Raw genomic sequence first — 12,404 nt, 5'->3', positions numbered from 1 at the left:
GTATTTGCTTAAACTTGTCTAAAGTGTAGTGTCATACGAAGTAGAGAGTATTTCCAAAGTTGATAATGCTAGTGTCAGGATTTGTAGAAGAAAAGCAACCTTAACTCTTTATCAAATAAATCTCCTTATGTGAATTGTACTTGTAGCTAATGGATCTCTTTGATCAAACGAAATAGCATACATTTCCTACAATATAGAATAAAACATTTATATTTTCATTTTATATATGTTTATCATGTATGTCAGATGTAAAACAAGATTGAAGAGTGTTATATTGTCGGTTAGATGAAACACTTACCTCCTATATAATTTGTTAAACTCAATTATTATCTTATGAACAAAACATCATTACGTTGAACCTTCACAACTTTGTATTTAAATTTTTTACTTTGAATTTTGTTTATCTTAAACTTAATTTGAGGTGTCTTATAAATATATTAAAATTACTTTAATTTGTTGATAGATCCATATTGCCAATGGATTTTACAGGAAGAGTGCGGTGAGATTAAACCTCGTTTAAGATATAATGTAATATATACTTTCAGTGAGTGTTATTTTTTATTCAAATTTATGTGGTATACATTTAAATGGTTAAGCCCGTATATAATACTATATCATATATCATATGCATACTTTGAATATACCATTATTCAATAAAATTTAATTTTCAATTTTCAATTTATCTCACAACTATATTTACCCGTAAACAACAGTAAATGCCTTAGGAGTATTTACATAATTTTTTATAAATACAAAACAATATATTACGACGTTAAATGATCTAATAACAGAAATACTGTAACACCTCATAATTTACATATAACTATTACAATAAAAGTTTTACTAGTTTCTATACAAATTTGGAGTTTTTCAAAACATTTCTAATACATGATTAGGATTTATAGAAATACAAATATTTACATATCCACAGCTCAAAATAAAACTCTAAAACCTCTAAGGCTCTCCTGCATCTGTATGGTCATCTGCTCGTGTACATAGTACAACCATCTCAGTTCAAACATAGCAAGAAAAGTAAGGGTAAGCTACTGAAAATATAATTTTATAATATACACACTTAAATCCAAAGAGAAAACCAAATTACATGATAAATTTATCAAATTATTCATTTTTCTTCAAATCTCAACAATAAAACAATCACATAGATCTCACATGGATCTACACATCCAGAATATTCAACAAACAACGTCTTTCGGAAGACCCGTATTAAGTAAGTCCTACCAAAGACTAACACCTTATCCAAAGATTACCCGCGAATCCAACATAAAGGATCAAGGTAAGTTCAATACAACCCAAGCCGTGCATCTCATATGTCACGGTGTGCATGAACTCCCCCATCAGCTTCTCACCACCTACCACCTGATATCTTAGTCTATGTACTGTTACCACATAGGCATCAATACTTAATACACAGCAAACATCAGTCCATACATTATCCCGACATCAATACTTAATACACAACGAACATCAGTCCCTATATTATCCCAAATGTATGAATTCAATTCCATACCATTTCGTCATACAATATCATTCAAAAAGTGATCCAAAATATTCAAAAGTCTATTTGACATAAAAAAATAACACTTTAATACTAAATCATCAAAACCGAATATTTCCACAAATTTAAATCATATATAAACAAAGAACCCAATATATATAAACACACAACATCCTTGCAAGAGAAATTGAATATTGGAACCACGTCCCTTCCACATCCATCTTCTAACCTAGGGTTCTATTAAAAATTAAATTTAGCTTCCCTTACCTTAATTGCTTGCTTTCCAAGCAACTTCTAGAATTTTATTTCCCACCGTCTGGATAAGCTTCAAGATTTACGGGCCTGATGCAAGTTATCCAAATAGAACAAAAATTCAGTATATTATAGAAATACTAAAAATTCAGTCTGGGTAGAAATGTTCTTTAACTCCTCTGCTACAACGTGGTATGATCAGATTCTAAAATAGATGAGGTATGAAGTGAGAAATTAAGAGAGAAGGAAGAGGAGAGAAGTTGGTAGAGAAAGAAAGTGATTTGGAAGAAAGAAGAAAGTGATCTGGAAACACTATTTCTTCTTTTTAAAAAAAGTGTTGTTACAAATACAGTATATTTGTAAAATAAAATTTATATAATAATTAGGAAAGGTTAGTTTCTCACCTTCCATAAAAATATATTTTTTTTTAGAAATTTGGCCAAAAAATATTTCTGAAAAGTATGATTTTATTTTCTGCATAAATATTATTTTTTAAAAGGTAAAACAAATGTGAGAAACAAACTTTCATATTCATGGAAAACTAAAAAAATCCCCTCTTCCTTAAGAATATTGATTAAAAATATAATGTATATCATTTAGATTTGATTTTAAATAGGAATGGGAAATAAAAACAAACTCCATTTAATGGATATAATTTAAATTTAGATTTGATTTTTTTTCAGTTAGGTATAAGAGATGATGATATATATATATATATATATATATATATATATATATTATTGTTTCTATCTTCAGATTTGTTTTTGTTTTAAATTATTAAGATCTTTTTTATTTTTTAAGAACTTATTTTTGATGTTTTATTATTATTTGTTTTGTTTCATTCATTACATGAATTTTTATTTTTTCTTTTAATTGTTTGTTTGACTCGTTCCATATGTAACTGTTTCACTCAGAGTTTTAAGATATTTTTTCTCTTATTATAATTTTAATTATACTTTTTTTCTCTTATCAAAATTTCAATTACAATTTATTTTACGTTTCCTTCAAACAATGTATTGTATGGAAATGAAAATTTTAATTTTATCAAATTAAATCATTTCCAGAATATAGATTTCATCATTATTAATTCTTTGATTTTTTATTTTTTTATTTTTTAATGTAAAAATGTCTAATTATCAATTTTGAGAGTGTGAGAATAACTTAAAAAATTTATTTTATATTTTTAATTTTATTTCTCCTTTATTCTTAATTTCATTTCTCTTTTATTCTGAATTTTATTTTATTAGATTCATTTTATTTGAATAATTCTTTTTTCTACACATTTTATTATTATTTATTACAATAATGAACTCTTTCAATATCCACCAAATTCATTTTAATATCAAATTTATTTTCGTTCTCAACATTTACAAAAATAATAAATATTTCATAAAATTTTAATTATGTGTAATTATTATTTAATATAATATTTTTATTATTATAATATTTTTATTATTATAATATTTATGTTTTACATAAAAATAATTAAGTTAATATTTGAAGTACTAAAAAAACAAAATATGTACTATGTTACTACTATTTCGACTAGGCGGGAGACAAATTGTATAACCTAGAAAATCAGGAGAAAAATATTTAAAACATGGTTTTAATTTTTCACATAATTTTGCCTTATCATATAAAAAAAATTTAAATATGTAATATTTAAAATATTAAAACACTAATAAGCATATTTACACTTTAATTTAAAATGAGATATTGGAAAGTAATATTTGTAGTTATATTTGTAGTACTATTTAAATGTGAATTACTTAAAATAGTTATATGATTGTTAAAATGTTTACATGTTTATTTTAATTTGTTGGAGTGTATTATTTCTTATCTTAGTTGTGGTCATATTTATTTTTTTGGTTTTACACCATACTTAATAAATCGTAATTTTCGTTTTTAATTTGTATGCTTAATAAAATATTCACGTTTTCTTATACTCATTATATTTGATTTTTTCAAGTAGCAACTTAAAATATCTTATTCTCCTAAAGAGCACAATTATCAGTAATAAAAATACTTACGGTATATTAAAAACATTTTACATTTGAAGATTTTTATTATCGCTACAATTCATTACTGTCTATACGTTTTCATTAAAACAATAGTATCTACTTCACTTCATCCTTATATGTATTTCATTAAATTAAATTTTATGCAAAATTCTTTTACAACTTATTTATTTATTATATATTCTTCTTAGAATATATTTAATACTTTTTATGTTTATAATAACATTTAGTATATCTACTAATATTCTAATCAATTAACTATATAAGGACCACTGGTATCAAGCATTTAAAATATTTAATAGAATATAAAATATATTGAACATATTTTTGGAGTGGTTCTTAATGAGATGTTTTTTGAACATTGATACTCTAATAATACAAAAGTTAATCATATGGTCCTTATATAAAATTTTGAGAGAAGATAATTAAATTTTAATTTTATAATAATGAATTAATGGCAGATTGCAGTACACACCAAAATCAAGAACCTCTCACCAACTATTAAAAATAGTGGTCGGTGTATCTCATCCTTATCCTCATCTTCTCCAACACAAATCCCCTCGTTTTTTAAACGTTTCTCTCACACTATTCTCTCTCTCACACCTTTTTATTTTTTCATCATATAAATATAAATAAAATGGGTCAATGATTATTTTGTATAAAAAAAATTTGTGGTCAATATTTTGTATAAATATTGGTTGTATAAAAAAAATACAATAGTTATATCCTTTTGTAAATTTGTGGAAATTCATTCGACATTTTTTTTTTATTAATTTAACATTAGAAAGTAAAATTAAAAAACTGATTTTGTAATTAACTTATGTAACTAAATACTAAATACAATAATCATATTTTTATTATTTTAAATCTTTCAAGTTCATATATCTATAAAAACCCTAACATTTTCTCCTTTTTGAAAAGTGTTACCAATACGATACTTGGTTTTGCGGAAAAGCAAAGTAACGACGCAGCATTCGCTACACATCTTCTTCTTCTCTCTCTCTCTCTGAAATTTTTTTTCTCTCTCTCTCTCTTCACACCCTTTTCTGGCTGAATTCATTCTTCTGTACGCATCATCGTCTTCAAGCTCCGGCCATGGCGTCTGGATCATCGGGTCGCGGAAACTCTGGTTCCAAAGGGTTTGATTTCGGTTCCGATGATATCCTCTGCTCCTACGATGACTACGCCAACCGCGATTCCAGTTCCAACGGCAATCACGCGGATCCGGTAATTGCTCCCAACTCAACTATGGTATATTTACCCATGTGCCCTTTGCGTCAATTCGTTCGTTGACTCGGGCGTTTATGGTTTCTGAGGGCAATTTCAGAAGATGGGTCTCGCTCGTTTAGAGTAAACGTCATTAGGGTTTTGGGAAGTTATCATTTTTAGTGATAAAGGTGTAATATTGACGGTGGAGGTTTCTATTTTCTTGTTTTCGATTCCCTTGATCCCTGATCGTGGTTTTGGTTGTATTTTGTTGAGCCTGCATTGGTTCTTTGGGTGTTTATGTTGGTTGCGGAAAGTGAATGAGTTGCTGGGAGTTGGACTATGAAAGATTGGAGTGACTTGCTGAGTTTGGGTTTATGTTGTTCTGTAATGGCCAGTGACATGTTAGGATGTGAGTTCGATGTTGTATGTTAATGAAATTTTGTGGTGAATGAATGTGAAGCTGAATTCTTTTGGTGTTGTGGAGTTCCTTATGGTTGGTGAAGTTACTTTTGACTTATTGCTGCAACACAACTTGTTCAGCTTGAATTATTTCTTTGAGTGTTTATTTGGGTTGCTGAATGGTGGATGTGTTGTTGGGAGTTGAAATAGGAAAAGTTGGGGTGACTTGCTGAGTTTTGGGTTTATGCTGTTCTGTAATGGCCAGTGAAATCCTAGGATGTGAGTTCGTTGTTGTGATTGAATGTTTTAGTGAAATTTTGTGGGGAATGAACGTGAAGCTGTATTTTTTTGGGGCTATGCGACAGAAATAAGTGTTTATGTGTGTGGGCCCAAGGTATTTTGAAGTTTCTTTATGAGTGTGGATTCGGGTGTGGATTGCATGAATGCATGAGTTGTTTGACTTTGAAAGAAGAGAAGTATATTGATTGGATGTGAGAGGGAAAAAAACGTTCTACTGTAGTGTGCATTTGTATCCTGAGTGTTGGGTTTTCTTTATCCGTACACCTGATTGAGTTTTTCTCATGCAATTTGAATACATTGATGTGTGAGTTGTATAGGGTCAACATGTTTGTCAGTTGAGAGAAATAGAATCAATGAGGGATTGTGTTTAAGTGTGCCAGTTATATATGTTTTGGCAATTCAGATGCTGTGATGCTTTTAATTTGTGCACTTAGTTAGCTTGACTGATAGATTGATGATCATGATTCACTGTATGTTTAGAATATAATTGATCGGTCCTCACATCCAAAACTAAAAATATTTTTTACGGTGTAGATATATGAGGATGGATGTAAGTAATAGGTCAATTCCATGAATCTTGTCAAGAAAGGAATTGGTGAAAATTAGAGAAACACCATAGTTTAAGATGAGGAGACCGATGATAACATTATTATTGTTTTATGCTTAAAGTGGTGAAGTGAAATTGTCCCATTGAATAAAATTGCTTATTATGGGTAACCAGAGTTTTTAGTTAATCATAACTACTGTGCTTGCTTTCTTCTGAGTTTTCTCGACCATTCTCAATCTTATTGTTTCTTATATGCATGTATATTCTTATAATGGTTATGAGCCAAATGTACCTTTTATACCTCTCTGTCTTTTTTAATCTCATCATATCCACAAACATTTTGCAGGATTTTCACAAAGCAAGGATGTCTAGGACATCAATGTTTCCTACTACTGCCTATAATCCACCTGAAGATTCTTTAAGCCAAGATGTCATTGCGACTGTAGAGAAGAGTATGAAAAAATATGCTGACAACCTCATGCGTTTTCTGGAGGGAATTAGTTCAAGGCTATCACAGTTGGAATTATACTGTTACAATCTTGACAAATCTATTGGAGAAATGAGATCAGATTTAACTCGTGACAATGTGGAGCAAGATTCAAGGCTGAAATCTCTTGAAAAGCACCTTCAAGAAGTAAGTCCACAACTATAATTTTGTAATATCTATAATAGTTTATTAGCATCAAAGTTATACTGTGCTGTCTAATGACATCATTCCATCTAATCTTCCACCCCAAACTTTGGGGAGTGTGGGATGGAACCGAAATCATTGATATGATGATAATCATTAATTTACTATTTTACCCATTCCTGAGAGGTATTGAAAACCCTTGTTTTTATATTCTCAGCCAGCAGTCCTCCCAACCGTAGATATGTTTCCTCATAGTGTCAGCAAGTCACATAATAACCTGTTAACTACAAGATTATATATTATATTTTATAAGCATAATAGAGACAAGAACAAACACACGGATATTGACTGACAATTCTGCATCATATAACAGTTTTTCTTCTTAATATGATTTCGATTTTATTGAATCAACCTGTACTTGGACCTAGGGGTGTTACTTTGATGGTTTGGATAAATCTCAAGTTGGTTTATATTGGATGGATAGAAAAGAATCCATTAATCCATTTGTGGTCTGTTAAAAATGCATTGAAAAAAAATCCAATTGATCCATGACCAATTTAATCAAAGCCATCCAATGAGTAAGAATTTTTTTGTTGGATGGATGGTTATCCAACTCTTTTGTTTAGAAGTATGTTATATTTGAAAAATACATTTCAGTAATTGCAGTTATTGTTAGTAGATCACATAATGATGGACAAGTAGCAGTGGGATGAAGCAAATAGATTTCAACAGTTATGGGAAGAACCACTTGATCTATTTTCAAGAATTTAATATCCAATGCATTTGGGAAAAATTGGATTGATCATTAACTCCGCTAATCGCAATAACCCCACCCATCCAACCCATTTATTTTTGTTAACTAAAATAGATGAATTGGATGTACAAATAGGGATTGTTTTGCCAACCCACTAGTGGAACATAAACTTAGAGATTTAACTTGTAAAACTTCGAAGGGTTTACTTAATGTAAAAAATAATATTAAAAATTCTATTAGTGACGAATGTGCATGTGATAATACTATATATAATATTTTAACTTCAAAGAAAAGTAGCAACCATAGTACAATAGTGCTACTGAGATTATACTTAACATGAATGACCAAGTCATATATAAATTTATAAGAACACAAGTTCATAAACTGAAAACATTTCAAACAGAAGTTAATTTCTTCATATAGTTTGAGTACTAATAAAAACTGTGGAGTGCAGTCAACGAGGGGAAATATTGTGTTGATTTCGAACTTGCTGACATGTTTCTTAACTTGAGAGTTTACACAAGTTTACACAAATTTAAAGAGTTTACGAGTTTACTTAGGAAAGAGTGAAAAAGAGTTAACTTGCTTTCTCTACCTAGGATTGGGAGCTCGTAATCGGTTAGAGTTCACTCTAGAGTTTGACAACCTTGAACCCTACCCAGTCTACCATCACCCACAACCAATTAAATATTTAAATAAGTGCAAGAATAAGCAAGATTTAATAGCACCAGATAGACATAAACATATATACGGATAATAGGTAATTGATATCCTTAGTCAGTTTTTGAGTCTGAGGCAGTGAACCTATTTACCAGAATTTTATTGTCTTATTCAAAAGTGGAGGTGTGAAAGATAATTGTCTCCATGTCTCTTTTTGCATTGAAAAGTTGTTACTTCTTAGGGCCATTTGTGTAGAATGATATTTTGATGTATCAAATTCTAACTCAACTCTGTCAAGTGCATTATTTCATTACTAATATAATTTGGTTTCTATTGATATTAAATTGCTGCTGCTATAATCTTTAGTTTCTTCTCTCGCTATTTTTCTCGGCACATGTTTGGTAAAGAGGAAACAAGTGGGAAATAGAGAGGATGGAGAGATGAAGTAGATGAGAAATGGGGGATTCTCTTGTTTAGTTAGGTGGAAATAGGAGCAGACAAAAAAAGGGTGTGGAGCCCACACCTTTGTTTCCTTGCTATACTGCATGGAATTGTGATTGGGGAGACAAATGGATATGGTCAGTTTGAAACTGTGAGCAATTGTGCATTGTCTGAGGGTTGTTTTTGCTGTTCAAAATGCCACAAATTCAGCATTTACTACCTGTTTTATACATTACTGATGGTGTTTAACTACCAATAATGTGTAATGGTTGATTTTAAAGCATAGTTGATTTTCACTAATCACAATAGGTCATTTGAATTAAAAATAAATTAACAAGGGGTATGTTTTTATGTATTCTTTGGTATTCTTTTTTCATATTTCTTTATTTCTCTTAAAATAAACATTCATTGATCTATTTTATTTCCCATCTATTTCTTTCCTTCTTACCGAACACACCCGAATTGTTTGAATGAGGGTACTATGGGAATAATAGTAATAGTAATTCATTCTGTTTCATTCACATTCTAAACAATGGAATAAAAATTTATTCTTTCTCGCCATAAAATATCTAAGGTAGTTGCTTTTGTTTTATTGCTTGTTAATCCATTTTGCTCTGCTTATCATTAGATATGCAAAAGAATCATAGTGTGTACTCAACTTGAAATAAAAAGAAAGTATGTATCAGGTGCATAGATGCACTGTAACATACATGTGTTTGATATGTACCTTGATGATATGCATCCAACATTACCACCGGATTAGCAACTTTACTTCCTAGCTCATTTCAAAACACAAATCTCATTGTCCTTGTGGAAGTATCTATGTAATCAACAGTCAAAACCTTTTACCAAAGTTGGACATGGATAAAAAGGCACCATTGTATATTTTGTCCGAAATCAACTCTTCGGAGAGATCTAAATGATTTCAGTTTATTGTTCTTCATCTTTCTCAATCTCCTATTCTTCAGCTAGAATATCCAAGCACAGCCATGAGATAATTTCAAAAGATGCAATTATCTCCAATTGTATTCCAGGGTGTTGTGGTGTTTCTAGCATGCTTGGTGCTACAAGTGGTAGGAATCCTTTGTGTTGAATCTAAGAAGCTGTGGGAGGCGTAAGCAGAATGGTCTAGTTGGTCTTAAGATAGATCCTTGGCAGCAAGGATTTGGATTATGAGGACCATACTTGGTCAGGATTTTTTAGTCGGGCTTAATAATGTGGATCTGGAATATTAGTCTTTCTCTGAATTTGCTAACCCAACTATAGTCTTATCTCGATTTGCAAATTTTTAATATGCTTTATCCATCAAGGTTAACAATTGCTAACCCTATGCAGTATTGCTAAATTAAGAATTGATTACTTCTAGAATAAGTTGTACAGTAGTCCCAACCTTAAATTCTCTTATGTTGCTTCTGTAGGTTCACAGGTCTGTACAAATTTTAAGAGACAAGCAAGAGCTGGCTGAGACTCAGAAAGAATTAGCCAAGCTTCAACATGCTCAGAAAGAATCATCTTCCTCCAGCCATTCACAGTCCAATGAGGAGAGATCATCACCAACCACAGATCCTAAAAAAACTGACAATGCATCTGAATCAAACAACCAGCAGTTGGCTCTTGCTCTACCTCATCAAATTGCCCCTCATCAGCAGCCTGCAGCGCCTCCTGCTCAGGCTCAGGCACCTGCACCTGCTCAGACTCAAGCCCCTCAGCAGCCTCCTTATTACATGCCTCCCACCCCTCTGCAGAATACACCTGTGGCACAGCTTCCCCAGAACCAGTATTTACCTTCTGAACAACAATATCGAACTCCCCAACTTGTGGCCCCACAACCAACACCATCTCAAGTAACGCCATCCCCACCTGTGCAACAATTTTCTCACTATCAGCAGCAACAGCAACAGCCACAACAGCAGCAGCTCCAGCAACAACAGCCACAGCAGCAGCAGCTCCAGCAGCAATGGTCACAGCAGGTGCCATCACCTCAGCCACCCTCAATGCAATCTCAAACAAGACCCCCTTCTCCAGCTATGTACCCTCCATACCAGCCAAACCAAGCATCAAACCCATCAGCTGCAGAAACTCTACCGAACAGCATGCCCATGCAAGGGCCATATTCAGGAGTTCCACCACCGGGATCTAGCCGTCCTGACACAATACCCTATGGCTATGGAGGATCTGGAAGAACAGTTCCACAGCAGCCTCCACCCCAGCAGATGAAGAGTTCTTTTCCTGCACCACCAGGTGAAATGTATGGACCTACTGGCTCTCTCGCAGCCCTTCCTCCCAGTAGTGCATACATGATGTATGAGGGTGAAGGAGGAAGAACACATCATCCACCACAACCTCATTTTACTCAACCTGGATATCCTCCAACAAGTGCTTCCCTTCAGAACCCCCCAAGCCATAATCTTATGGTTCGAAATCCCAACCAGTCGCAGTTTGTCCGCAACCATCCCTACAGTGAGTTGATTGAGAAATTGGTGAGCATGGGATTCAGGGGTGACCATGTTATGAGTGTGATCCAGAGGATGGAGGAGAGTGGACAGGCCATTGATTTCAATTCGGTACTTGACAGGTTGAATGTGCATAGCTCTGTGGGTCCTCCGAGGGGATGGTCAGGGTGATGAACAACTTTTCTGAACAATACTTTGTCTGCCAAACTAAATACTGTGTTCAAACCCTCAAATCATTGCGTGTTTTAGTATGCATTGAATAAAAGTTTTATGTAATGTGGTGGTTTATCTTCCTATGTAAAAAAATGTCTTTGAGACGTGAGGATTGTCTAGTATTTATGCAGAAAATCCTCCGCTTGCTCTTTTCTATTTTTTTAACTTATATTTCTAAAGAAGTATATGAAACTTTAGATTATTGGTAATCCACTTGTTCGTTATCTCCCAATTAAACAGAGTATTTACTTTATCTGCTTATATATTTTGTTAGTCATGATAACATATAGGGGGAAAAAAATTGGGGTAAAACTTTCAAGCATTAGTAAAGGTTGATTCTACTAGTCTTTGTATTTTAAAATATGGTGGTTTTGATTCTTGTACAGGGTCTTTAGTCAGGTCAAAATGATGTATAGGGTCAGGAATAAAATTTACATTTTTTAATTGCAAAGGACATAAAAAGTTTTGTAAGGACAAATACTAGTTTTCATCAAAATTTGAGGCTGTCATTTTATACAAAATTTGTTAGACTTACACATTCGTTAAGGAATCATTATTCATTCCCGTAAATAAGACTCTCTTAAATAAATTAACTAATCATCTCTGAAATTCTCTTGTACTCGTGTTTAGGGATTTTTTTTGTAGCTTCAAAATTTACTTCTATAAATAATTTACCATAACACACAGAGTCTTATATTTCCGGTTTTGGAAAAAAGTGTTCATAAAAATAAGTTTTAACCAGAAAATACAAGAACATTTTATAGGTTACGGGTGCATGAGCCAGTTCTTTTTACTTGGTTCTATCAGGAAGATTTTAGACTAGTGGTCTGAAAAACTTCTGCCATGTACAATTCAGAAATAAAAAAAAAAAATTCTACACAATTTAAAACTAAATACTCTATTATTCTAATTCATATGAAATGAAAATAAAATAAGATATATTAAATAACATAGAATCGGAAAAAAATTATGTATAGAAAAACAAAAGGCAGTTATAATAGAAAATTTTAT

At 31.8% G+C, this 12,404-nt stretch overlaps 1 protein-coding gene across 1 annotated transcript; it reads left to right on the top strand.

Annotated features, from left to right (window-relative positions):
• Positions 1-4,686: 4,686 nt before the first annotated feature.
• LOC137834560 (uncharacterized) lies at positions 4,687-11,602 on the top strand. Its single transcript, XM_068646084.2, has 3 exons — positions 4,687-5,013; positions 6,588-6,875; positions 10,146-11,602. Exons 1-3 carry the CDS (start codon positions 4,882-4,884, stop codon positions 11,349-11,351), a joined length of 1,626 nt encoding a protein of 541 aa, XP_068502185.1. The 5' UTR covers positions 4,687-4,881; the 3' UTR covers positions 11,352-11,602.
• The last annotated feature ends 802 nt before the right edge of the window (positions 11,603-12,404 follow it).

Source organism: Phaseolus vulgaris, chromosome 11 (genome assembly GCF_051622355.1).
Source record: "Phaseolus vulgaris cultivar YP4 chromosome 11, ASM5162235v1, whole genome shotgun sequence".
Classification (NCBI taxonomy): Eukaryota; Viridiplantae; Streptophyta; class Magnoliopsida; order Fabales; family Fabaceae; genus Phaseolus; species Phaseolus vulgaris.
This window is presented reverse-complemented; position numbering and strand designations above follow the sequence as displayed.

What these genes read in the sequence shown, in the direction of transcription:
- LOC137834560 (XM_068646084.2), top strand. Translation starts at nt 4,882, where the DNA reads ATGGCGTCTGGATCATCGGGTCGCGGAAACTCTGGTTCCAAAGGGTTT. An exon ending in ACGGCAATCACGCGGATCCG is followed by an intron (nt 5,014 to 6,587) that starts GTAATTGCTCCC and finishes AACATTTTGCAG; the next exon opens with GATTTTCACAAAGCAAGGAT. An exon ending in TTGAAAAGCACCTTCAAGAA is followed by an intron (nt 6,876 to 10,145) that starts GTAAGTCCACAA and finishes TTGCTTCTGTAG; the next exon opens with GTTCACAGGTCTGTACAAAT.